Consider the following 26,597-nt stretch of genomic DNA (forward strand, 5'->3'; position numbering starts at 1 on the left):
GAGGGCAACTTGTAGCCTCTACACCTGCTGGTTACATTATTCTCTCTTGCCCCTGGTTCCTCGTGTCCTTGTGCTAAGTTAGATACAATTTTAATGTGAAGAAGAGATACGATTCTTCAGTTCTTCATCCCCATTTCATTCCTCCAGCCAAAACATGTTGGTGACAGCCATTTGAGAGTGCAATTTAAAAAAAATTGCATTTCGTATTTTTCGTGTTTAGTTCACAAAGTAAAGACACAGGCTAGACTTTTCTTCATTTGAAGTAAATCTTTAAATTATATTTATTTATATTTGTCTATACTGTGTGTATTCATAGATGAACTATACATGTTTTCACTTATCTATGCAAAAACAACAGCATGATCAAATGAGCAGTACTTTATCAATCCCACACAGAAATTCAGACTTCTGTTACCTAACTTCAACTACACCTCATAAAAGGCTCTTAAAGGGCTGCAAACAAACATTTTACACATACACACAAGCATAATATACGTAGAAGTACAAACTAGCGGGTTTTCAGAGACTAGTGTTTCTGTAAAATGATGTACTTTATTGGAGGTTGATTCTTTTGGTGTATTTGTTTTGCATACAAACACAAGAACATGGAGGTAATGTGAATTATACTTTAACCTTTAATGGTGACTGATTAGTACTAAAACATGCTTTAATATTCATGTTATTTGTTTATTTTTATGTATCACAGGCTCTTTGGTTTCTGACTCATGCTCTTCATTTTTTGACGAACGACAGCAAGAGTGGTGAAGAAATTTCCCATGAACAGGATAAGGAAGCAGAGCCCACACATCAAGACCTGACATCACATGGGATACAGAAAAATACATGAGTCAGCAGAACAGAAAGCAGAATAGCTTATCTGTTATTGCTTTCATGACATACGTAGAGGGTCAGGAGTAATATTCAAAGTGTAAATTATAATTAAGCACGAGGGTGGGAACATGTTGGACTAAATGTGACCATGCCCTTCTAGCTAGACAAATAAAGAACACAATAAGGGAAAATGAAGAATAGTTAAAAGGTACATTTTTACAACTTTTACAAAATAGAGTGAAACAGTCAAACGTGGCTGCAGAGCACTGACCTGCCATTCTTTACTGTCTGGGAGCTGAGCCATTCTGTACAAAGTCAGGCCATTGAAGAGCTGCCAGAACTATAAGACAAAACACGAGGACTTAAGGGTTTGTGTTGTTTTAAAGGGAACTGATGTATGCAAATAGCAGAGACACTCGAAAGGTTGAGCTCTTATCTGAATTACCAAAAGCCCTTTAAACTATTTCAAATCATGCCTAAATACTCAGAGTAATATCAAATCTAGAATGATGTCAGCATTTTTACCCAGTCTAAACCATGACAGTGCAAGAATGTTTTTTTCATACAAACTCAGCAGTTAAAGGAAACTTCTCAGTGACAGACTGTACTCACATGACCAAAAAAAAGGAAGGGCAGAAGAAAAGTCAGCCCTTTCCACATCCAGGACTGAAATCCCGCTAAACAAAAAAGGAAAGAAAGACAAATGTTTGAAGAGTTTTGTTTTTTTCACTTGCATGTGTGTTTACAAAAAAAAAATCGGAAAAGAGGAGCTCCAGATATACCTGACCGAACTTATCATTTTTACTAAATTTTTATACGTCTGGCTGAGTTCATCTTTGTTCTGTGTTCTTGGTGTGTTAAAACGAGGCTCACCCACGGTCAGATCCATGTTGTGTCTTTCTCCCAAGGATCGTAGTCTGTACAGACATCCACTCTGATAATAGCACTGCAGACACTGAACAAAACCTGCGGGTTCCAGATGAAAGCGACATTGATCCGGTTTTTGTTTGGTTAGGAAAAGTTTGAACCACGAATGCTTTACAGGTATTTTGACCTTACTCTGATACAAGGAGTAGGCAAGGAACTGGTTCCTGAATATCTTGTACATGTTCCCATCCGGCCTTAGTTGTTGTGGAAAGGAGGACATTTTTAATCACATTTTCAGATTTTAAGTGTTGAAATCATTTTTCATTGTTTTCAGTCTTTTATTTCGGGTTTCCATCTTCCTCCACTCACCATGTCAGCATTACACCGGACAGAAAAGCTGATATGTAGTGATGAAAAACCCACCATCCTTTGATTCTAAAATACAGGACACATTATATTAGATATTTAAATTGTATGTTTGTGCAAACACGTGACACTATAACAAAACAATTAAGTACAATATTAGTAATGTATAAAAAGTAGATCACAAGGCTGTGAATACTTTTTAATTCATTAAAAAAAAAATCTGATTATGTTATTTTCATTTATCGTGGCAGGATAATTTAAAGAAGAGCTGTGCTGACCTGGAGCCGTTGTTGATGAGGATACTTTCCCTGATGGTTAATGTACAGTAGTACCACACCAGCATGAAATTGAGAATTGCATCAAGAAATCTAAAGCCAAGGACACAAGCAGTGTTATATTTTGACAGACAGTGAGTATACAGTGTCAGTGTAAATCGACTGTAACTGCCCCAGGTGAGGCAGCTGTTAAATACAAGATGTTTACTGCACCTGTAGTTGACAAAGAAATAGCATATGATGGAGAACAGCAGCAGGATGATGGTGAGGATCAGCTTGAACTTCTCATATTCATCTTTGTAGGCAAATCTGACAAAGATGAACATATTCAGAACTCACTATGCAGTCCAACAGATTCATCAGCGAGGGGTCTTCAAAGTTTCTGTGATTCTCCTATAAATCATCTTAATGGATTAAAGTACACCAGTAAATCAAAAGAGGTAAGTGGTTGAAAAATGTTGTTTCAGCAAATAAATATTATCATGAAAATAAAAAGTGGGTTTAATCATCCGCGTGTGTTTTTGATGGCTGTTACTTACTTTGACTGCTTGCTGAGAAGAGTGACATTCACATTTCCAAGAACAAGGCTGAGGTACAACCTGCGATTTGAAGCAATTACGTCATTTTTTTCGTTTTCAACTTTACAGAAGCAAATAGAAGAAAATTCATGCCTTCTAACTGTTGAAAATCATCTCATATTCTGAGGGCTTTCAATTAAATTAGAAGTCATCACCCATTTTTCTTGGGAAGGAAAGCTTCCATTTCAAGGAAAGCCTTTGGTTGTGTCTTGATTTTTTCTTTGATTTCATCCAGTGTCTTATCGTCTTCATCTGATGGTCCTTTGCTGCATCTGATGAATGATATAAGATAACTTTGCATCCCTGGCACAACATGACATAAAACAGTTTTTTTATTTGGGCTGAGTAAGGTGCATTTGGTCAAAGTTAGCTTTCCTTCTTCCCTGTATATGCCTGTGAATGTATGCATGTGACCTGATGCACTGTATTTATCTTTACCTGTAACTGTAAATCTGATTGTGAATCTTTATATACAGTCTATGTTGTTAGTGGACACTTACTTTTTCAATAGACAGGACACCTCACTCAGTCTTTGCCGCTGACAGGAAATGGAGAAAGAGCAGTTTTTTTGTAGTTTTGAAATTTCATCCAGTTCCTGTAGGTACTTTCTGTGCATCTCCTGGATGGCATAAAGAATATGGGGTTATATCAATAACCAAGGAAACATGTACATTAAAACGAACATGTAAACTTTTTAACCTTCCTTGTGAATATGGTAGAAAATCTGAAGCAGAACCAAAATATCTGACATGAAAATAAGTACTACTGAAGAACTGCAGCACTTTTACAGAAGGTTTAATTGCTAGATATTGAAAATTCTAAGTAACAGAACAATAAATGGAAACAATTTGTTTAGCAGGAATTGCTCTGAATGAATATCCAGTCAGATGATTATGGTTTATTTCTTACCTGAAGTTGTTGATAGTCTTCCTGCAGACATTTCCACTCCTCCAGAATGCCTGTTAAACCTTTGCTCATTTTGTGAACACGTTGTCGTTACACTAACAGCAAAACTAGACCGACTTAAAAAAACAGTGAGATCTCTAAATTATTAAAGCACCTTGGAATGAATTGAAGTGCGATCTTGAAGTATCTTCAGGGTGTGTATTACATCTCCATGGACAGTTTATTGCATAAAATGAACTTTGACTGGTACAAATGTGCAAGATTTTAATCTGGACATTGTTCTGTAGAAAATCTCTGGTAATCACATTGCTCAGTTATCATTAACAGAGGTGAAAGCAATACGTTAGTGTTGACTAAAATATATACAATTAAGAGGCCTACATTTTTTTGTCTTTTTATCATTGTTCACCCAGCTCCCTGTTTGCTAGATGGTGCTTTTGCACATATTTTGTCTCTCACTATATTTTGTCTGTCAGGTACTTGCACGTTAGCAGCATCTAGTGGACAAAGTCAATTTCTAACTCACTTTACAAGAGAGGAAAAGCTTTTCCTTTTGCTAAATTTATGCAACACATGACAATTTTGAGGAATCAGGAATCAATTTAAAAAAAAACAATTCATATGAATATCTTGTAATGATTATACTAATAACTTATACCTGTGTCGAAATTCATTTTTATTTGGGTAAAGTCAAAATACTATCCGATGGCATGTATTGTAGGTCGGCTGCCCTATGATTTAAAAACTAAAACCAAAACAACAACAAAAACCAAACCAATCAAACAACAAAAAACTTCAGTAAGAATTTCTTAAGTAGAAAACGTGTCTCCAAGCTTTTATATGCGTCTGTCTTTATGTATAGGCTTTTATTCTGAACTGCTTTTGCGGAAGTGCCGTTTTTCCGAGGCGGCAGCAGAGGTATGCGCATGCGCCTCTTCCAGCTGACAGCGGCAGGTTGGTGTTTATATTCGGTCTGTGGAGCTCACAGGAGCTGCAGACCAGAGGCCAGTTCACCAGTTCATCTTCAAACACAGGAGCCTGCTGTAAAGATTCCTGGACATTAAAACTAAGTCAACACCAAACAACAACAACAACAACAACAAAAAAGAACAAACAAAACAATTTGATGACAAAGGTGAGCGTTTATCTTGTGATTTTGACCCAATCTCTGGCTAACATTAGCCTGGTTTAGCTTGTCCGGTATCCGTCGGCGTTGTCGTCATTTGACAGGCGTGTGTGAATGAAGATAAAGGTTGTCGTTGATCTTATCTGAGTTTATGCTGTTTCTTCAACGTTGGACAAAGTCAGCTAGAAGTGCTCCTTGTGCAATAAGTAAGAGACCGAGTACCTCCGCGATAATAAACCCTGAAATATGACGTTTAATCTTAGTTTTCTGTGGAGTTGCTGCGGCTTTATGCTCTCTTTTCATGGGAGATCGTTTTTTTGCTTTGGTGATAGACTGTAATTGTTTGAAGGCAAATTCATGAACGTTTGTAGGGACGGTACAGTATTAAAATCACAAAGCATCAGTTTGTCTCTTTCCTGGGAGTCACAAACTGCCATTATGTTTTACATATTATTATCATTTGTTCTTTCATTGTCTTATTGATAATTGGTAAACAATTCTTTATGATTTGTCAATTATATAGTCTTGTTTCACATGCAAAGACTTGCCTGTTTTTCTCTCTTTATGTCCTTCTGTGTTGAATCATTTGAGTTGAAGTTGTCTGGATTTATCATCAACAGAACATGAATCAGCAATAAACATATAATAACTTAATTGGTAAGTCATTTTTAAAGCTAAAATGCATTTTTAATTTGTCAATGTGGGAATATTTTATGGAAATGATTAGTCAGTGAGTCGAGACCATACTTGTTATATTAATCAATAATAATCATTACTTGTAGCCTTACTTTGGGCTTTGAACTCTTCATAAGGTTAATTATACGGTTTTAAGTGCTCACTTTTGCAATTACACATTTAATGTTTTATTTAAAAATCCACTGTTCCTAAAATGATTTTTTTTTCTTTTTTTAAGGATTCAACTCAATATTGATCTATCTAGACAAAGACAGTCGCAGACAGAGAGTTTGTTGAAATCCGGTTTCCCTGTTGACATTAACTGGGTGGTGTTTGTTCTGCAGTTGACTGACAGGAGATGTGTGCTGCCGTGTATGTCCTGTCTACGGTAACGGGCTACGTGCTCACTTCCGCCCTGCTGCTAAAATGTCCAACTCTTTTGCACCGGAGGAAGCGAGAGGCTTTCCTCAGCAAGCACATTTCCCATCGTGGAGGTGAGTCAGGGGTGGTGGCGCACATTCGGATCTCGGTTCGATGTGGTTTTTTTTTTTTGTCTTTCTCTCCAAAACTTTCTTTATGAATGTATTTGCATGGTTTTAGTTGTATTGCAGAATGAAGTCCTTCTATACTGAACCCTAAATAAATAGGAATGTTGATACCTACAGAGGCCACAAACAAAATGTCAATAGAGGCCCCTCTAAAAGGTGGAAGACATCCCTGTTTTCAGACAGCGATGGCAAACTTCCAGCTGTCGGGTCCAAAGTCATGCAGGGAAATTAAAAACACTGTCCCAAGCTTGTTGTTTACTTTTTGTATTGCAGGGGCAGGTGAAAACCTGGAAAACACCATGGCAGCTTTCAAGCAGTGAGTATAAACCTCAAGTCATACTGACACGGCTCTTTCCTGGTTTTTGCATGTACACACTTGCTCTTGTGACTGTGGACAGTTTGTGTCATCTGAGCTGTCTGCTTTGTCTTCTCGCCCACACTGATAGGACTCAATGCAATATATATCTATTCAAATATATATTAAAATACATATCTAGTCAAATGCTAAGATGACGTACTTCTGTTTCTGCCTCTGTTTGACTAGTTAATGAGGCAGAAAGTTTCTGTTTTCATTAAATGTGTGTGCCGTATTTCAAACTAGTTGAGTCCATATGTCGGTGACTGTTTGCTCGACCTCAGTGACCACAGTTCACTGTGTGTTGGTTCATGCAGCGCTGTGGATCTTGGCACAGACATGCTGGAGTTGGACTGCCACATGACAAAAGATGAGCAGGTAGTGGTTTCACATGATGCCAACCTGCAGAGGGCCTGTGGCATCAACGCAAACATCTCCGACATTGCCTACGCTGTGAGTTGCTGCTCTGTAGTATCTCCTTTGGTCATTTCATTTCCCTTTACTCTTCCCTCCTCATCCATCCTGCTCTGTGTTTAACTGACTCTTTTTAATTCTTCATTGGCCACTCGTGAAAAGGAAAATGTATAAATGTATATAACGCTGGGCTTTTTGTTTACATACTGTATACATGAGGTAAAGAGCTCAGTGTAAAGTGTTGATTTACAGCAACAGACATGTCACAGAGTTTCACAAAAGATGTAGGTTAAAGAGTATTTTTTGAGAAGTCAAACAGTCACATGTGATGTTTGTGTATAGTGGTGAGGTAGCAGCAGTGATGGTTAATGTGCCCTGATCAGAGGAGCGCCACACAGAGTCACTTGATTATGTCACATGATTTTATAACATCTGCTCCAGCAGAAATGATTTGCGAGTCAGAAGATTAGCTATTAGTCACTGAGGATTTCTGCTTTTTTTCTACTCTACATGTCTTTGATGGTCTTCACTTTTAAAGTCTAATGAAAAAAAGACCTTTGTTTTCCGACAAGGTCGGAGATCACAACTAAAAGTTAAATGTTTTATCATCTTTGGTCTTGTTGTCAAAAGAAGCACCGAGCTCATTGACATGAATCTTGTTTAATCGTGACCTTGGTGGGATCATGTCTCTTCTATGTTGACTGTCATTCATTTTAACACCTCAGTCCCACTCATCATGCCACCTCTATGCCGACCTCACAGGCTCTGAGTGGAGGTCGTATGTCTCGACTGTTAACCGCTGACTGCTGTCTGCTCTTTGCAGGAACTCCCTCCGTACCTCTGCAAGCTCGGTGTAACTTTTCAGAGAGGTGAGCCGCACATATCCAAAGCTCACACAACCAACATACAGTACAGATGTACAACATCTGTAGTCAGTGTGCCCGTTCAGTGGCCTATGTTTGTGTGCAGGAACGCTGTGTTTTAAATTTGGCTGGTTGATAATGGATCAATTCATCAAGATGAACTCTATCTAGTGACTGTAATTAGTTGACAGGTGACAGTAAATATATATATTTTGAGTTTATTGGCCTGAAAAGTGCCACGGAAATGATGAATAAACACAACCATACGTCATTATTATTCAGTGTGATCTGAGGCTGACGGTGTTTCCAACCCGTCCTTGTCTGTGCAGAGTGTTTCTGCGAGGGAGGAGAGGACAAACACATCCCTCTCCTCGAGGACATTTTTGATGCCTTTCCCAACACTCCTGTCAACATTGACATCAAGGTCAACAATGACACACTCATCAAGAAGGTGTGTGCACATAACTGTGTGTCCTCCTGTTTTTTAAGTAGTCTAACCCTGTTCTGATGCAACTCTTTCTTTTGGTTTCATAATTATTTCGGCTAAGAATGACTAGTGTGCCCTCTGAAGCAGAATTTACCTCATTGTGGATCAGAAAGTGTATTTAACAGGCAGACACTGAACTTATGATCCATCATTGGATCGTTTTACTCCGATATCTTTAAAAAAATGAAGAGGGGTAGATTCTGTAAAAACGCTGCTGTTATTTTATAACTTTCAGAACTGACTTTTCCTCAGAAGAAAACAAGTCTCGGTTTCAAAAATAATTGACAATTGAATGGCAAAATAAAATGTCCTGAATTCATGTTTCATGCCTGTGGACTTTTAAATGTTTGCAGGTCTCGGAGCTGGTCGTTAAGTATGACCGAGAGCAACTGACTGTCTGGGGCAACGCAAGGAACCAAATAGTCAAGAAGTGTTACAAAGAGGTACTTTTATCTCGGACGTATGTCTCTCTTGTTATTATTCAGTTGCAGAGAGTGTTTTCTCTATTATAGTATCATATTTTAAGCTCACATTGGGTCCAGTCATTACAGGAGGTGAATGTCCACTGAACAATTAGCAGCAATCATAACACTATTATTTTCATCCAGTATAGCAGGATTAATAGGGTGTGGTAGGGAAAAAAAAGTATCGTGCTAAATCTGACACATAGTGTAGGTGGATAACTAGGGAAAATTCCAGATGTAGGGCATTCCTCTTTTCATCAATATCTTGTTTCTCCAAACGTGGAGAGGTTGTAATCAAACTGACAAATCATCTCAAGAGTCCCTCTGAAAGTATGACTTGCATAATCAGTGATCGTCATGAGGCTAAGTCTCGGTTGTTTGTTTTTGCAGAACCCTCATATTCCAGTGTTGTTCAGCATTCCCAGAGTACTGCAGCTGTTGGGCCTCTTCTACACTGGCCTGCTGCCCTTTGTTCCCCTCAAGGAGCAGTTCCTGGAGATCCCCATGCCTTCTATCATCACCAAGTACGTTCACACGTACACATACAGATAGTGTTAAATTAATTGATGCCGTGTCCTGCTGCTTGATTTACAACACGACACACATCGAGTCAGGGTCCTCCACAGCTGTTGTTTGTCGGTACAGTCCAACAGTAACACCACACTGCAACACAGGTGATTAGCATCAGTCTATAAGTACACAACATTTTATGAGCAGTCAGTCAGCGTTTGAGGTCCATTCAACAGGGGCTGAACGAAATGGCCTCCAGATGAAGAGAGTAACCGGTTTCAGTGGGTCACAGCAGGATTAAATTGGCCCATGTAAAACATGCATAAGAACTAACTTATTATTTAAGTAGCATTTATGGCCAAAGAGCTGTAGGCTGCTGCGTGCAAGGAAAAGAAAAATACTTTCCTCATCTAAAGTCTTTAAAAGGTTAAATAAACACTGGCAGCACTTTTAACTACTGCACATTAATTATTTCAAAAATGTATCTTTTAATGCTGCAATTTGTGGATAAAAATGTTACCCATGGCTATAGCTTTTTCTTCCATTTACGAGGACATTACTTCAGCACAGAGACACATCATCTCCTCAGACACCAGAGACAGAAGTGTTCCCACATGACCACAGTTTCATACTTAACTGTGTGAGCCAACTCATTACTGTGATGGGATGTGCTGTAAAGCTCAGGGGAGTTTTCAGGAAGTCTGCCCTGCACTCCGATTCTTCTTTTTTTTTTTTAGACAAAGTGTGTGGAAAGGTTACACACATGATTGTGTTTGGTTTTCTATTTCATTAAAAGTACTTTTAACCTGTTGCTGCCGGCTGAGTTGAGCTCCCCTCACTTTGGTTGACTGTTTGCACAGTGTCCTTTCTGTCTCTGTTGTCCGGGCCACAATGCTCTTTTGAAGGATGAACTTCCTCATTAAGTCATTAAAAGAAACATTCACACCTCTTGCCTGGAGGGTGTGTTAGTGCATCATAAGGATAAAGGTCAAAGAGCAGATTATACATGCCAAACATGCATTAAGGCTCATGTGAATTCTTTTATCACACTTTGGTTGCACTAAATACTCTCTTAAACACACTCCACAAACAATTTCCTATTTTTGTTCCTTTTTGCACTTGAGAAGCATCAATATGGTAACTACATCAATTGCTTTTTAACTCTTTAAGTAGTTAACTTTTCTGTGTGATTTTATAGACTAAAGGATCCTAACAGATTAACTAGGAGTCAGCGATTGATCACCTGGCTGGCAGACTCGTAAGTCACTCACAACCAAGCATTTACAATCCATCTACCTTCTTTATCTTAATTTCAGAGTGGCTGAATCGGTGGAAGTTTAAAGAAAAAAAAAATCACTGTTTTAAACTTTTAAACCTGCACTACTGGACTTTGTCTATGTGGTGCTGAGACCTTACTGTGTGACTGATTAATGCAAAGCTTTTACAAATGCACAACTAACTCTCTACCTTTGCTATACATGCAGTTTCTTGCTGCTAATGAGTATTTATTTATCTCTTGTAGTTTGCTGATGAGGAAAACTCTTTTTCAGCATTTAACGGCCAGAGGGATTCAGGTAAAAACTTCTGTTACGATACATTAGTAACTTCCACATTATGGCTGATTGAATACATACTTTCTGTATAATATAATATCAATATAATTATATCAATATATATCAATATTGATATATATATATCAAAATGTTCAAATATAGACCAAAGCAGCTGCTAACACTGCCGTGTGTGTGTGTGTGTGTGTGTGTGTGTGTGTGTGTGTGTGTGTGTGTGTGTGTGTGTGTGTGTGTGTGTGTGTGTGTGTGTGTGTGTGTGTGTGTGTGTGTGTGTGTGTGTGTGTGTGTGTATATTTATGTATATATATATATTAACTGTACGCGTCCTGCGTCTGGTTTCAGGTCTACATTTGGGTGCTGAATGACGAGGAGGACTTCCAGAGGGCGTTTGACTTGGGAGCCACAGGAGTTATGACAGATTTTCCCACCAGGCTTAAAGACTTCATGGACAGGAATGGCATTTCTAAGGCCCAGTGACCTGCCGAAAAAAAACCTACCTATGCTCACCCCGTCTCGCCAGTGATTATGCTTCAAGCTGACTGACCTGCCAAACCAGCCCCGCACAACACCCACTTTTTGCTGCACGCATTCCAGCAGGGCTACTCTCACTGTGTTTTACAGTGAGTGGGGATCTCCATCATGTTCTGCTCCCGGCACTAGTATGAGGAAACAAATGTGGTACTTGTGTGGTTCAGTTAGACAACCTGCTTTAGATTATTATCTTTTTTGTTTCCCTTGTTCCTTCACTCCACACACAACAATGTGAGATCTCTGTTAGTGTTACTTACCAATTCATGTCCACACAATACTTTTGAGTAAAATAAATAATGGGACTGAATGGCCATTTTCTTATCAATCTTGAATTTCATAATAGAGTCATGGCTTTAAGCTAAACAATATTTTTTTATACAAATGTATTAATGTAGAGGCTTCAGCTTTTTTAAATGCATTTAGGTGTTTGCAGTATTACTGCATCACAGATCAAGTATTGCGTGAGTACAAGCAGATGGACCTCGGTGTTTTGGTATCATTTTAATTTACCGCTTGCTTTTTAATGTTTTTTTACAATCAGACTGCTGACTTGGCACACCGATAACACAATCGTCTAAGCAGCTATGAGATATTTTTATATGAGCCAGATGCTGCCAGAAAAGTGCTTTTGTTGTCATAAATACGGAGTAGAAAGTCCTAAAGAGTCGTAGTTTAAAATGAGCAGCGGGGCCGATGAAGTGGGCAGCGCCACTGCTCCGCATCTACCGGAGGTTTAAGCAGAGGCTGATTCAGCTGAACCGTGCACTACTGTAATAACCACTGTTTCCATGTGCTGTGTCGTATGTTTATAAGTAGTTGTTGGTGTCTAGATTTTTCTTCGAATCAAATTAAATTGAATGAGGCATTTTTTTTTTTTTGTCTATTAGTGAATCAGAGAGAAAGTTTGCACGAAATGAAAAACGTCATCTGGATCGTTTTGGTGCTTTTTCCTCCCCACCTGTGTCAGTGGGAACGTAAACAGCATTGAACTTCATATTTATACGATTTTGAAAGTATTTTGGGAACCCAGAAGAGGCAGCGCTGCATGTTGATTCATCGCTTCACTCTAATAATTTGAAACTGAAATGTATTATCTCGCAGCTCCTCGCCTTGGGTGTCACTGTTTTAAAGGTCCATAGGATTATCATACCAGTACGTCCTCTAATCCAAACTTGTGACCACACAGTGAGGGTCTGTAATGAATGTAGTATTGGTTGAATGTGCTGCATGTTGTTCAATATTTTAGTCAACACTGTATTGCACTGTCAACTACTTTGTCGGGAATTTTATGTTTGTGCTTTCACCGAGTTAAATCTGTGCACGTATCAATCTGATATCTGAAATTTTATATTGTTTTCAGAACTGTTTATTCAGAATTATTTTTCTTTAAGAAAAAAACTTGATCCACCAATCGTATTTCCAATATTGGGGATGTTTTGATTTCATTACACAGGTTGTACTGAGTGGATTTATTTTTGCATGCTCAAAATGAAGCTGTTGTGTACATGTTGTTGTCAGTATGTTTGTGAGACTGCCAGGGCCTATCAAAATGCCCACATGGAGTCTGCCATTTAATTGGCTGATTGATTATTTAAAAATTAGGCAACATTCTATCAGCATCAATAAACACTAGATTAAAAGTTATATAATGTGTGTATGTGTGTGTGTATAGTAAACGCTTCACAGCGTCGTTTTAGACCAATTTGGACAACAATTATATGTCAATTTACAGTATTCCGACAAGTAACCACCTGCATATAGACAGCAGGTGGCGCTGCAGACAGCAGAGATTTCTGTAGTTGTCCTTGTAGCGGAAAAGTTAACAATGCTTGACATATTTCATGACATAAAAAAAAAAAATCCTTTTGCGGAGACATTTTCTACTCTCTTGTACGAGAACTGGTGAAGTCTTTCGTGATTTCTGCTGCTTGGTATTCTTTCCTGAAAACATACTCGTAGGTAGCTCGTGTACTGTAGAGAATTCAGTAAAAAAATAAAAAAAAAGACATTCAGGAGGGTTTGTTGGTTCCTTACTTGTGCCGTCGACCAATCAGCGCGGTGTTGCTATGCCTTATCGGTTTGCTGATTGGCTGATACGCCTGTCATTTATTCATCACGTGAACGGCCAGTGTAAGTTTTGACAAAGAGTGTCAAGTCAAGATGGTTAGCGGTTTCCGGCGTGTGCTTACAGTTTTCTCTTCACAACATGCCACTTCAAGAAAAGGTTCAGTGTGCCAGCAGCCGTGAAGTTTTTATGAAAAGTATTTTTCGTGAATGCAGCACAGTTATCAGCCTTCGTCGTTTAGCTGGCTTCCCGCGGTGACATCTGAAATCATCATTGTGCAGTTTTCAGTTTTGACCACAGATGCCTTTGTTACAAAGTCACGCTGCAAAACTTCTAAATGAAACAGAATTAAAACAAATTAAAAAAAAAAGACAAAAAAAGACGCCGGCCAGAAAGTGACTGTGCGCCGCTCAAGATGTGACGCCGTGTTGAGTGTGTCATCGTTTTACTGCGAACACGGAAGTGAGTAGGAGGGAATCCTCTCGCTCCGGCTGGTCGTTTCACCACTCTTCTCTCTCTCTCTCTGCTTCTTCTAAACTCTGCAGGCGGCGTTGCGCGTCAAAACATTGCGTCTCTGCAGGACTTGTCAGGGCCAGAGAGGAGAGGAAATTTGCCTGGGAAGGAATGCGAAAGAGGCTTTAGGATTGGCATCGCCACGAGGAGAACGAGGAGGTGCGACATTTTCTTGGCTACGTAGAGATCCCGTTTTTTTCTTCTTTACAAAGGTAATATGATTTCCACTGCGTTATTTTTCCACTCTGGGGCACGAGTTACGCACTGTTTTCATATCGCTCTTTGATGCTTATTCAAGCATCGCTGTAGTCGTGTACAGCCTGTCCAGTAGTTTTTAAATGAGGCAACTTTTCCGTCAACCTGAAGGTACAGATGCTATATTATTACACATTAAAGGTCAAGTTTATGATTTGGTCGTATTCTGATCATTGTAACAACAGTTCACGTCTGGACTGGTGTGTTTTCTTTGTGGACGTGATGCTGAAGTCTGAAGTGGAGCGACAGTATCTTGTGGTTATTATTAGGACACATGCTGTTTGTGGTCCTGCTGCACGTATGCGCCATCGTCCCTGTGCGCGCGCGCCTGGCCGTAACTGTGCACGTCAACGGTGATCAATGCGGGTTATCGTGTAATAAGCTCACGTGATCCCATACTAACGGAAAACACTTGTCTGTGAAAGTCATTGGGGATGTTAAAGCTTTGCAAATGTAGCTCTGTGTGTGTGTGTGTGTGTGCGCGCGCGCGTGTGTCCGTGCGCGCGCGCTAGCGCGTGCACATGTGCGTGCGTTTTGAGCATTGCTGAGCTGAGGCATCCCCGCCATCTGTACTACGTGTGGTGGCCGAAGTTCTGCCCCAGATAAAGTGCGCCACTGCCTGTGACCTGATTCAGACCAATAATGACAACAAGTACTGTAACCTCGAGCCTTCCTGCTTCCGTGTTTTTACTGATGTGTTACCCCAGGTGATGAGGCAACACTATTTACCTCCAAAACCAACTCAGTAAAGTCCACGTGAGGGCATACGGACAGCTGTCCTTATCAAGTCACAACCTCTCTTCTTTTTGCAGATCTATTATACATGCTGATAGTCATTGATCATGTGAGGGGGGTGGTGGTGGTGGTGGGGGGGGGGGGTCTATACCCAGGGATCGAAGATGGGGCTCAGACAGTTGCAGGCCTTGAAAGGTGATCCCTCACAGATAGGACTTGTTTACACAAACAAAAGTTGTGTACAGTGTGTTGCGCTTACAAGACTCTTTGTCACATCACCCACTTTGTTTGTAGTCACAGTTTGTCATCTGATAGCCACATGTTAAAATGCTATAGAAATTATATAAGCACATGAATAAGGAAAACATGAGCAATAAAAATAAGTTATGTGTTGACTCCCGCCTTCTGCAAGGAGATATGGTGACATTTAAGTGTCAGAATCGGCTGAAAACAAACATCACGCTCCATAAAGCTGCTTTTCCCTTCTGAGGAGAACAAGACAAAGAGAGACAGAAGAAGTGCAGGCGTCCGTAACCAGACACACACACCCGAGAAGCAGGAGCATCACTTCATCAGTGAGATGTGATATGAGGGTTTTTTTTTTTTTTTTTTTTTTTTTTTTTTCTTCTTCTTCCTCCAGTCAGTGATGTCATGCTGCTGTAGGCTGTTGCCCTGGTGTAAAGCTGAATGGAGAACAGGATGGGAGTACAGAAAGTACAGCAGTCGTGATGCTGCAGCTCGTGGGCAGCGTAGGACACGCAGCTCAACCGGCGCCAAGGGACACACTCCTTCTTTTTCTTCTTCTATTCATTTAACTCGCTCTCTGTCCCTCTCTGACTCCCATTTTCACCTCGCATCCCTCCTTCCCCTCTATCTTCCCCCTGCCCTCGATGGTTGTCAGAAATGGCATGAGCAGCATCAGTGTGTTACATAACAAAGAGGGTTTTTTTTGTTTGTTGGGATACAAGGGCCCTTTTGGCTGGTGAGACTCGTGGCACGTAGCCTTTTGTGATGACACCCAGAAATGACCAGAATGGACAGCGCGGTGACCTCAAACGACCCGCGGCAGGACTGATGAATAGACAGAGTGACAGCAGAAAAAAATAAATATACAAACAGGCTGAGAGGCATGGAGACAAATGAAGAGAAGATTGAGAGACAAACTGATAAAAAAAAAAAAAAGAAAAAGAAACGGGACAAAACACACGGCGGTTGTGCAGACGGTCTCAGTCCTGCCTTGTCAGCTTTGATAACATTTGTAGGCTGTGTGGATCCCTGCAATCAGCTAGTCATCTGATCATTTATGCAATTTGTTTTTGGTTTTATTTAGTGAAAAGCAGCCCGGACGGACTCTTTGTGTCAGCACATCAGCATCCTGGTTCCCAGTAACAATGTTGCTTTGCAAAATGACTTTCAAGCATCTCCACCCACCAAGATGAGCGAATTTGGAAACAAATGGAAATTGTTAGAAAATGCCAAACAGCCTCGAACAGATCCAGTTCATTTTCATCTGCTTCATGTGGCTCTACAGCCTGTGCCTGCTTTCTCTCAAATATTTCAGTACTTAATGTTTGGTGTACTTCTTGTAGTCACTGCGTGTCAGAAGAAACAAGGTGCAGGAGACAAACTTTTGATAACGGGAGCTTACAGCCCTTCTCGTATAATAGTGGCAATAAAGTATCTCTCGGACTGCAACTGAAGATTGGTTTCATTATCAGTTCATCTGCTGATTATTTTTTGGTTAATTGATCTTTAAAATGTCAGAGTCATTGAATGTTTTTTTTGTTACTGCGGTGTCTTTTAGGAGCAGCTGGAAGCCGTAAAAAAAATTAACAAAATCCTAGCATGTCAGCTCGCTGACGGCCAAATAAAAGTCTTGAAAGCCTGTCACAAATTCTCAGAGCCCAAGTTGAGTCTTTAAATGTTTTGTTTTGTCCAAATATCAGTAAAAAAAAAAAAAACAACAATAACCTCAAAGACATTCACATATCAGTGATGTCAATCGAGCAAACTCTCACATGTGAGAGGTTTGAACCAGAGAATGTTTGGGGTTGAACTTTTTCTGACGATCAATCGACCGATCAGTCCGGCGAACGTTACAGCTCTACAAATAACTCTGGCACTTATCCCTCCGCAGTCCTGTTAAGCACAAGCTGTAACTTCACACAGCATGACTGTACTGTAATGTATTTTTGATCACATTAGTAAGATGTATCGGTTTTCATGCAGAGCCACTGGCAGACAGTTACAGCTGTCATGAAGCGATTCTTCTTCAGAGTGTGAGTCCAGATAACACACACACACACACACACACACACACACACACACACACACACACACACACACACACACACACACACACACACACACACACACACACACACACACACACACACACACACACACCGAGAGAGCTGCGCATGGATTATGTATGACCCACGAGATGATGCGTTAACGTGTGCGACACTGTAATCCTCCTCCGCTGTTGAATATGAGTCCACAAGGGCACACGAGTATCACGATGCACTATATGCGTCAAACATGCTGACAATTGGCTGCAACAGCATGTCGCAGAGCTTTTTCAGCGGCGCGTGGTCGTCTGGCTTCCACTGTGACGGACAGCTTCTGGCTCATACGAGCGTGTTTACGTTTTATACATTAATCTGGTACTTTTGAGCCTCCACAGCAGCTTTTACCACAAGTCTCTCAGGCTAAAAGAAACTGCTTCAATTTAATATAATTCAATCCAAAGCCTGAGGTTAATTCTTGCATTCCTAAGATTAATTACTCATTCAGCTTTTTTCTTGATTAAGTTGTTCATGGTTTGATAACACCAAAAAACAACAACTGTCCATTGCATTTTGTAATTGCCTGACGGGACGTCTTGAAATTGCTTGTTTTGCCTGATCAACTGTCGAAAACATCAGAGGATTCCATTTTCTATCATGGTATACAGTGAACCCTCGCTATAACGCGGTTCACCTTTCACGGTCTCGCTGCTTCACGGATTTGCATCGTGCATTGAAATCATATTACGACTATATGTAACGTAGATATATTTAATGTCCAGTTCTATCTATTTCAATTGTAAAATAAAGGTTACTACTTCACGAATTTCGCCTATCATGGTTTCTATTTGGAACGTAACCCCCGCGAAAAATGAGGGTTCACTGTACTTTTAAAAAGTGCAAATATTCATATGAAAACTTCCTATCTCTAATTAGAAAGATAAATTGTTAATTAGGTAAAGGGGGACTCAAAATGTTGAACAAATCTCGGACGACTGGACGCAGCGTAAATGTTGTCCTGAACTGACTGAGAGGGTAAAACATTCTCTGGGTTGAACATCTGTGTGTGTGTGTGTGTGTGTGTGTGTGTGTGTGTGTGTGTGTGTGTGTGTGTGTGTGTGTGTGTGTGTGTGTGTGTGTGTGTGTGTGTGTGTGTGTGTGTGTGTCAGCTCTGACAACTGTACTGAGTGTGTCTTTGTGCCCTGATCCCACGCTGCTGGCACAGAGTCAGAGGAGAGAAAACAAGGGCACGTCTCACTGCCTTATTTATTTATATCCCCCCGGTCCTTCCCATCAGCGCTGGGGCCTTTATCAGCCTCCGTCCGACACTAAAAACAATCATATTGCAGAGCTGTAAAGAGGGCTCCCCTCCACGCCCCCCCACCCCCTCCCACCCTCCACTCTCTCACCACTCTTGTTTGTCCTAAACTCACAAAGGCCTCCTGCACCCAATCAGTATTTTTTTTTTTTTATTAGTTTTTCCAGATGGTTCAGTAAAGACACACAGGAAGGAGAGGAGACAGAGTGGGACAACATATTGTAGAGGTGAGCAACTCAAAACAAAAATCTTAAAGAGTCGGAGTCTTACGAACAATAGAAATGCCTGGTTTTATTTAGTGAGAGAGGTCATGCTTTTTTTATTTTACTGAAATCATTTAAATCAGAAAGAATAGTAGGCGGATAGACAATATAAGTAGCATATACAGTTTTATTGGGGGCTCATCCACAGCTTTATGAAAAGAAGCACAGGGGAATAAAACAAGATTACGTTTGTGATTGATAGGGTAGCAGAGTCACATCGCTGAAATCACGATTAAAGTTGCATTAAGCAACGAAGACCACAAACATTATTACTGCAGTGCAAGAGGCAGAGCGCAGGCCTCTAACCATTTAGTTTCTCCTGCACAGTTAGTCAAAGCGTACTCCTCTCCTCCTGGCCCTTGGCCCCCGGGATGCGTTCCCAGGCCAGCTCACTAATCTTCTCGGTCACCAGGGCGCACCAGTAGGAAGTATTTTAAGGGCTCGATCCATTTGGATATCATGGAGCGAGCATAGCACGATCCTCACAGTTGTGCTAGGCCAAGCAGATTATCTCTGCAGCCTCGCAGACTTAAACACGGAGTGTGAGCTAGCTGCTGCTACTGCTGTGTGTCCGGGGAAAAAAAGCATTCAGCTGGTGTGAGGGTAGTGTGGTTTGACTGTAGGTTAACAGTAACAGCTGGGACAAGATAATGGTCAAATGATGACTGCTTTCATTGCTTAGTTTTCCCCCAATGCCTACTTAAATGTTTGGTCTATAAAAACCTGAGAAAATAGTGAAAAAGGCCCATCAGAGTCCGAGGTGACATCTTCAGATGTATGGCCATAAAAGGGGAAAACAGCAGCCCTGCCCCTCGTGTTTGAGGAGCTGGAAGTCGCTCAAAGAAGTTTAAATCCAGAAGCTATGTGATTACTGGGCTGGATGCGGACATGCTGACCTTTTATAGATCTAATGTTTATAATGGTCATGACTCAGTTTAGTTTGTTAGCATGCTAACATTGCTAATAAGCACCGAGGCGGAGGCTGATGGTAATGTTATAGCTCCTATTATTAAATACCTGCATTGCACAAATTGCAATCTTGATGCCTCAGTCTGTGATTTACTTCTCAGTCAGGAGGATTTATTATTTGGGCCCCATATGTGCCTGTATAAATGTCATGTTAATACATCGTAGTAGTAGTGGTAGCATGGACGCAAATTACAAATAACATTTACAGAAGTGCTTGAAAGTTTGTGAACCCTTTCGAAATTTTGTATCTTTCTGCACTATTGTTGCCTAAAACCTCATCCGATTGTCACGCAATTCAGAAATAATTATTTCATCAGCGATGACAAGCCGTCCTGTTCCAGATGCACCAAAACAGGCCCAGACCATGACACTACCGCCACCATGTTTCACAGCTGGGATAAGGTTCTTATGCTGAAACTACGTGCTTTCCTTTCTCCAAACAAAATGCTTCTCACTTAAACTAAAAAGTTATATTTTTGTCTCATCCATCCACCAGACGTTCCTCCAGTAGCCCTCTGACTTGTCCTCATGATCTTTGGCAAACTGCAGACGGGCAGCATTGTTCTTTTTGGAGAGCAGTGTCTTTCTCATTGTAGCACCAATGAGAAAGACACACCGACCTCATTGTTGTTCAGTGTTCTCCTGATGGTGGACTCATGAGCATTAACATTAGACAAAGTGAGAGAGGCCTTTAGCTGATTAAAAGGTCACCCTGGGTTCCTTTGTGACCTCCCAGACTATTACAAGCCTTCCTCATAGAGTGATCTTTGTTGTTGGAGCCCTCTTGGTGAGGCTAACAATGGTTTTGAATTCCCTCCATTTGTACACAATCTGTCTGATTGTGGATTGGTTGAGTCCAAACTCTTTACAGATGGTTTTGTAACCTTTTCCCAACTTATGAGCATCAACAACTAATTTTTTTCTGTGCTCCTCAGACGTCTTCTTTGTTCGTGCCATGATACACTTCCAATCCATAGACATGTGAAACTTAGACTTTAATAGATTCCTTTCATTTAATCTGAACAGGGCGCCCACTAACAGCTGATTGTTATCCCATTGATTAAAAACACCTGAGTCTAATCACACATTCATACCTGCTAATCCTGGAGGTTCACATACTCAGAAATATGTAATATTGGATAATTTTCCTTAATAAATAAATGTCCATGTATACTATTTTCTCTTATTTGTTTCATTGGGTTCTCTTTAAGGATAACTGTGGATCTTCTGGGTCCTCCTTTCCACAAGCCAACGTGTCTTCAGGCAAGACACTGAACCCCCAGTTGCTCCTGATGGCAGGAGAGCACCTTGCATGGCAGCTTTGCCGTCATTGGTGTGTGAATATCTGTGAGTGGATGAATGGGGGAAGAGTAAGACTGCTTAGGTGATAAAGCGCAATGTATGTGCCGTACTTACCATTTTATCCACGTTTAGGACTTGTGTGAAAATCCAATGATGTTTGATCATATTTATTCAGAAATATTAAATACACTGAAGGGTTCACAAACTTTTAAGCACCACTCTACCTGATAATTTTCTGTTAGGCCCTGCTTTGGTGGCTCATATTGTGCTCCCGACCAGCTAGGAGTTATTATAGGCTACTAGGCGGCGATGGAAGCCTCTACCTGTACCGTGTTTGATACTCATCTCTTTCAGTGCTGAGATTTTTCGGCTTGAAACTGAAATGTGAAATTTTGTGCCTCAGCACGGTACACAGGTCCATTAATAATGCACGATGTCTCATCATATCATAGCCTTTTGATGTTTTATGAGTTTCTCAGATGCAAGCCCGGCTGGAGAATTCACTCAGCCCACAGAGCAGACTGTAATCCCATCAGCAATTTTACACCTGTGGCTTCATTAGCAACAACAGTTTAGGGAAACAGCTGTTACACAACCATGTAGCCATTAACCGCTCTCGTATCCTCCGTGTGCTCAGGTGTTCGCCTCCCGACCCACCGCCCACCACGGCCCTCACCTGTGTGTTGCGGTGCTTCCCTTGTGAGCCGACCTGGGCTGGCAGTCCCTTCTTGCACCGCCCGCCAACTCCGCCCATGGTCAGGATGACGCGCTCCAAGACCTTCCAGGCGTACCTGCCGAGCTGCCACCGAACCTACAGCTGCATCCACTGCCGAGCTCACCTGGCCAACCACGATGAGCTCATCTCCAAGGTAACCGACGGCAACAGAGCAAATCCAGTGACTTGACTCATTTTACCAACAGTTGTTGCCCCTGGAAACCACCAGGACAGGACTTGCATTCAGGCAGCTCATTACAAACTGGAAAAAGAGAGCAATGGAGTTCACAGGCAGTTCTTTGCTTCGCTTTTGGTTTAATCACAGGTGATATTTTATTGTGTTATAAATTGGAACAGACAAAAAAAATTAGAATTATTTGCAGGATTAAGAGCAATTAAACGGACAAGCACTGAGGAGTAAAAGAGAGGTAAACAGCAGGCTGAACACCTGTATGTCTGTCAGCCACCGCCACACTATTGCCTGTGGCTGGATTATGTTATAAACTGGTTAGTGAATTGGATTACGAGTGCTCTATCACTTTTTCCACGTACGATTACAAAAAACCCGCTCACCTGTGTACAGAGGCCTGATGTCAGTCCTAATACAGCTGCACTAAATAAATCTGTGTAATTTGTCTCTTAAAAAAAAAAAACCCACTGGTGTTGCAGCAAAAAAAAGGTGTGCAAGAATACAGGTGCATTGCTAGGTTTAAAGGTACTTATGCATTTGTCAACTGTGATGTTGTCAGTGACGTAAAGTAGATATTAAAACAGATCTTGTCTACAGGTTTTAAAACGAGAGCGTCTGTGACAGTAAAAAATAGTCTCAACTCAACATGAGGAAACCAAACCAGACCTTGTGTTTGAATGACAGTTTAATAGCACGCTTAAACATTTTTATTAGGTTGTTAGACCGTATGAAGAGGTAGATTCTTGTTCCAGCCTTTTTATGTTCGTCTCATCTTGTCGCCGCAGTCGTTCCAGGGCAGCCAGGGCCGAGCCTACCTGTTCAACTCAGTGTGAGTATCCATCGAACACCTCTCTTCATGCATTTCAACCCACCTGTCTTAGAAAAAGACACACGTAACCATGCTCAGGTTAATAATACAGATTGTCCCACATGGCAGATGTGTTGTTTTTGATCCCCAGTGTAGACAGTGTGCCTCAGAGCGATGTCAGCTGAATCGAGTGTGAGAATGAGGATGTTTGAATCTATGCTGCGCAGCTCGGTGCCGTATCAGTATGCAGCGTGTGAGTGTGTGTGAAGCAGCGACCCCCCTCTGCAGACACCATGCAATACAAATTTCATAGAACTATTTTTACAAAAAAAAACTTTCCTCTCTCGCTGTCTCTGCTCATGTCTCCTTTCTCTTTTCTCTCAGGGTGAACGTTGGGTGTGGTCCCGCAGAGGAGAGAGTTCTGCTGACAGGCCTGCATGCTGTAGCAGATATCTATTGTGAGAACTGCAAGACAACCCTGGGCTGGAAATACGTAAGTGTCCTTGGCTGATAGGATGCACAGCACCGCAAATTGCACCCAAGTTTAGAGGACGATAAACTGGGAGCTTGTTATTATAGCATACACAGATTTTATGCGTACCCTAATTATGTTTGGACTCGTCTTCTCCCAGGGCTGCTGCAGGAGTACAGCTGCAGGCTGAAGTAATTAGATAAACTTGTCAGAACAGATGGAGACAAGAAGGAGAAGTTGTGATTGATATTATGAGACTTGAGATGAGTGTTTTATGTTTTGGGGAATCATCTGGTTAAGCAGTTTTTTTTTTAAATTTCTTTTGTCACTTAAAGCTGAAGATTTACAATTTTTAGATTTTAACAGGAGATGTCTGCTTATGCTGTCGTTTATGCAGCTGATAGGTATTAATATTTCCCAAACATAAACATACCGGCACTCTGGTTGAATACGAGCTTAAATGATATTGCAAACCACATTGTGTAGTCTTGGCTAACCTGAGGCTCTGTAAAAGTTAAAGCCTGCGATGTAGCATGTCAAAATACAAAGTTTGCAGAATGTATTTAGTGCAGGCAGTATTTTAGGTCCCAAGTCAGGTTGAACCAAACAAGAACCACACATGTTAGCTGTCTTCATATATCAACAGAGCTGAACATGTGTTGCTGTTTTTGGTGACCCCTGTCAGCGTGGAAGTGAAAGTTTACACTACAGGGCACGTGACTGTATCTTTGAAGGGTTAACACACACACACACACACACACACACACACACACACACACACACACACACACACACACACACACACACACACACACACACACACACACACACACACACACACACACACACACACACACACAAATACACTCACAGTGTCCTTGTTGTTTAACTTCTGAAAAGGCCCCATTGACCAGAACTATTTACCTAACCTCTAAGTCTAACATTCACAGCTGTGTTTCACTTTAAACCTGATTCTTTAACCTCTCAGCCTATATATAATTATTTTCCTTATGGCGCCCGGTCAACACCTGGTCAACCAGCTTCAGAAGTAGCTACTTTTCTCAGTAGTTTCTATTCCTGTCGGGAGCCCACAAAGCAGAGAAAAGAGAGGTCACATGCATGCTAAAGCGCACAGGCACCAGATAAGGCTTAATGTAGGGCTGCCACTAATATTAGTTGCAGCAGTGTAGATTTTCTGCACCCGTCAAAGTTCTATTGAGAGGCTTGACCTACTGCACTTCTACACCGAGAAATCTGATAAGGGGCCTCCGCAGCTTTGAACCAAAATAGCCAAAGACAAAACAAGGTACAGACGCTGCACAGTGAAAGAACATTTGTATCGGCCGACTCTGTTAGTGCTGTACAGTGAGTGAATGGCTTTCGAGCAGAAACACAGGGTTGTTAATGGACTGGGACAGCAAGCAGGAGTGTCATTTTGTGCCATTTTTCATGGCATTGATTAAAAACTCTTTCCTAATTAGTGTTACTAAATAGAAACAATTGATTTTGAACAGTTTTCAAATAACAATGTGTCAAATGATTAACGGTATGTAGCCAGTAAACAGCCAGTACACTCTATATGATAGTATGTGAAGGAATTAATGACGTTTTCACACTCCTTTATGTATTTTACGCAACTGAGCAACACTACATGGTGCTCAGCTTCTATGTGGCTCAGATTTTGGCTCTGGTGTTTTCTAAATCCCATTCATATTTTCAGAGGAATTTTGGACTGCACAGCTACGAATAGAAATGCACGTTGGAGCCTGCAGAATTAGAGCTGCTGCGAGGCTCAAACCTGTGGCCTTTAGATTTTGGCAGATTCTTAGTGGTTGGAGATATTTTCCTGCCAACGTATGACGATTCAGTCTGGTTCTGCCGGCTCCTCTGCAGTGTTCAGTGACTGATGATTATATAACCAGCTTCCATAGAGCCAGGAGCAGAGAGGATTCAAGGTTTTATATACAACTAAAAACATTGCCCTATGCAGTGGTATTTTATGTCACGTGTCTCTTTTCCAACGTGATCCTACTCTCTATCAACATGTTAATATTTTCTGTCCATGGTTTGAATTAAATGATGTCTCTGCCACTCCCTCCAGGAACATGCTTTTGAGAGCAGTCAGAAGTACAAAGAGGGAAAGTTCATCATTGAGCTGGCCCACATGATCAAGGACAACGGCTGGGACTGAGGGGCGAGCAGCCGGGTGACAACCGCAGCGGAGGAGGGGAAGGGAGGGGACTGGGTGGAGGGATGGGAGGGAGGGAGAGGGGTGGTGTGTGGTGGGTGAGTGTGTGACTTTGGTTTGGCTGATTTACCATTAACCTCTGTAACTTACTGCCCATCCCTCCCGACTACACCTCTTGATGTACACGCACACACTCACAAACGCACACATCAAGGTCCCAGACATCCCAGTTTGACAGAGAGACAGACCAGGCAGGCTTGTACGCAGCTAGCAGGACTAGGTGACTGGCTGGCAACAGTAGACAAGACGAGATGTCAAATTTTTGTGTGTTTATTTTTTTACTCAAACAGGATTCGATTAAGCAAAAGGTAGCAACACTCCCTCTCTACACGCTAGGAGACATCTTCAATGTGTGCAGTATTTATCTTACAATAATGTTGGAACCAGTTGTCAACGGGTCATTCGGCAGAAATTTAGCCAGAAGGAGACCAATTGGCCGAGGCTGACGGGGTTCAGTGGCCTCGGCGGAAAAGCTGACGGGCATTCACTCTGTCCCCAGCGTGAATGAGATGACCTAAGATGATTATAGCAAATCCAGCTGATCGGGGACATGCCAGCTGGGCCAGTGATGAGGCCTGGCGCTGAGGCTTGGCACGGAGGCCCGAGCACATGGGTATTGAGTTGTGGCAGTGGGGGTGGGTGCAGGGATTGCCACCCACCAGGCCGCTCGCTCAAAATGGTGGGGAGGGGAAGATCCTGATACAGTTATGTAGAGGCTTTGATGGCTTCTGGCTGGGATCCAGTCCACGTCTTGCCAGTGATGCAGCTCGGGATGGACAGGGTGGGCCGGGAGGGAAAGAGATACAGACGGACAGCCACCAGCTTGTCCCAAAACCTCACAGGAATTTGCCCTTGCAGCAGCAAAGCAGCTCCCCTGGGTTTTATTCATCCTTCGATACACAGAGTTGTGTAAAGCGATCTGCTGATCCTCCCCACGTATGTCTGGTGTCGGTGGATGCATTGCTGCATCCACCTTTTGTTAATTGGCCAGATAAAATTACAAAACATAAGCATGTCTCAGGTCAACAACTTGGGCTGGGATTCCCAAAGGTTTGCGAGCACTGTGAGCATCTTTCGGCTGTGGCAGGG

The 26,597-nt window shown here is 41.5% G+C and overlaps 3 protein-coding genes across 3 annotated transcripts; 2 read left to right on the forward strand and 1 right to left on the reverse strand.

The window, feature by feature from the left end:
• Positions 1 to 351: 351 nt before the first annotated feature.
• LOC138634461 (ion channel TACAN-like) lies at positions 352 to 3,895 on the reverse strand. Its single transcript, XM_069721445.1, has 12 exons — positions 3,827 to 3,895; positions 3,418 to 3,536; positions 3,073 to 3,189; positions 2,879 to 2,938; positions 2,553 to 2,648; positions 2,343 to 2,432; positions 2,068 to 2,133; positions 1,891 to 1,952; positions 1,705 to 1,797; positions 1,444 to 1,508; positions 1,103 to 1,171; positions 352 to 814 (listed from the first exon to the last, which is right to left on the reverse strand). Exons 1-12 carry the CDS (start codon positions 3,893 to 3,895, stop codon positions 701 to 703), a joined length of 1,020 nt encoding a protein of 339 aa, XP_069577546.1. The 3' UTR covers positions 352 to 700.
• Positions 3,896 to 4,776: 881 nt separating this feature from the next.
• gdpd1 (glycerophosphodiester phosphodiesterase domain containing 1) lies at positions 4,777 to 13,221 on the forward strand. Its single transcript, XM_069721316.1, has 11 exons — positions 4,777 to 4,958; positions 5,969 to 6,118; positions 6,446 to 6,488; positions 6,845 to 6,980; positions 7,765 to 7,810; positions 8,134 to 8,255; positions 8,645 to 8,734; positions 9,146 to 9,279; positions 10,464 to 10,523; positions 10,788 to 10,839; positions 11,179 to 13,221. The coding sequence occupies exons 2-11, from the start codon at positions 5,983 to 5,985 to the stop codon at positions 11,311 to 11,313; spliced, it is 954 nt and encodes a 317-aa protein (XP_069577417.1). The 5' UTR covers positions 4,777 to 4,958; positions 5,969 to 5,982; the 3' UTR covers positions 11,314 to 13,221.
• Positions 13,222 to 13,976: 755 nt separating this feature from the next.
• ypel2b (yippee-like 2b) lies at positions 13,977 to 25,489 on the forward strand. Its single transcript, XM_069721563.1, has 5 exons — positions 13,977 to 14,157; positions 21,713 to 21,944; positions 22,766 to 22,809; positions 23,173 to 23,281; positions 25,362 to 25,489. The coding sequence occupies exons 2-5, from the start codon at positions 21,828 to 21,830 to the stop codon at positions 25,449 to 25,451; spliced, it is 360 nt and encodes a 119-aa protein (XP_069577664.1). The 5' UTR covers positions 13,977 to 14,157; positions 21,713 to 21,827; the 3' UTR covers positions 25,452 to 25,489.
• Positions 25,490 to 26,597: the final 1,108 nt, after the last annotated feature.

This window comes from Brachyistius frenatus, unplaced genomic scaffold, assembly GCF_029030835.1.
Source record: "Brachyistius frenatus isolate BFR_SWC_R1_liver_20210118 unplaced genomic scaffold, ASM2903083v1 Contig_1, whole genome shotgun sequence".
Taxonomy (NCBI): Eukaryota; Metazoa; Chordata; class Actinopteri; family Embiotocidae; genus Brachyistius; species Brachyistius frenatus.

What these genes read in the sequence shown, in the direction of transcription:
- LOC138634461 (XM_069721445.1), bottom strand. Translation starts at nt 3,895, where the DNA reads ATGAGCAAAGGTTTAACAGGCATTCTGGAGGAGTGGAAATGTCTGCAG. An exon ending in CTCATCAACAACGGCTCCAG is followed by an intron (nt 2,134 to 2,342) that starts GTCAGCACAGCT and finishes CCTGTATTTTAG; the next exon opens with AATCAAAGGATGGTGGGTTT. An exon ending in CCTTCCTTTTTTTTGGTCAT is followed by an intron (nt 1,172 to 1,443) that starts GTGAGTACAGTC and finishes TTTGTCTTATAG; the next exon opens with TTCTGGCAGCTCTTCAATGG.
- gdpd1 (XM_069721316.1), top strand. Translation starts at nt 5,983, where the DNA reads ATGTGTGCTGCCGTGTATGTCCTGTCTACGGTAACGGGCTACGTGCTC. An exon ending in GCACATTTCCCATCGTGGAG is followed by an intron (nt 6,119 to 6,445) that starts GTGAGTCAGGGG and finishes TTTGTATTGCAG; the next exon opens with GGGCAGGTGAAAACCTGGAA. An exon ending in ATCACCTGGCTGGCAGACTC is followed by an intron (nt 10,524 to 10,787) that starts GTAAGTCACTCA and finishes TATCTCTTGTAG; the next exon opens with TTTGCTGATGAGGAAAACTC.
- ypel2b (XM_069721563.1), top strand. Translation starts at nt 21,828, where the DNA reads ATGGTCAGGATGACGCGCTCCAAGACCTTCCAGGCGTACCTGCCGAGC. An exon ending in GCCTACCTGTTCAACTCAGT is followed by an intron (nt 22,810 to 23,172) that starts GTGAGTATCCAT and finishes CTTTTCTCTCAG; the next exon opens with GGTGAACGTTGGGTGTGGTC. An exon ending in CAACCCTGGGCTGGAAATAC is followed by an intron (nt 23,282 to 25,361) that starts GTAAGTGTCCTT and finishes CACTCCCTCCAG; the next exon opens with GAACATGCTTTTGAGAGCAG.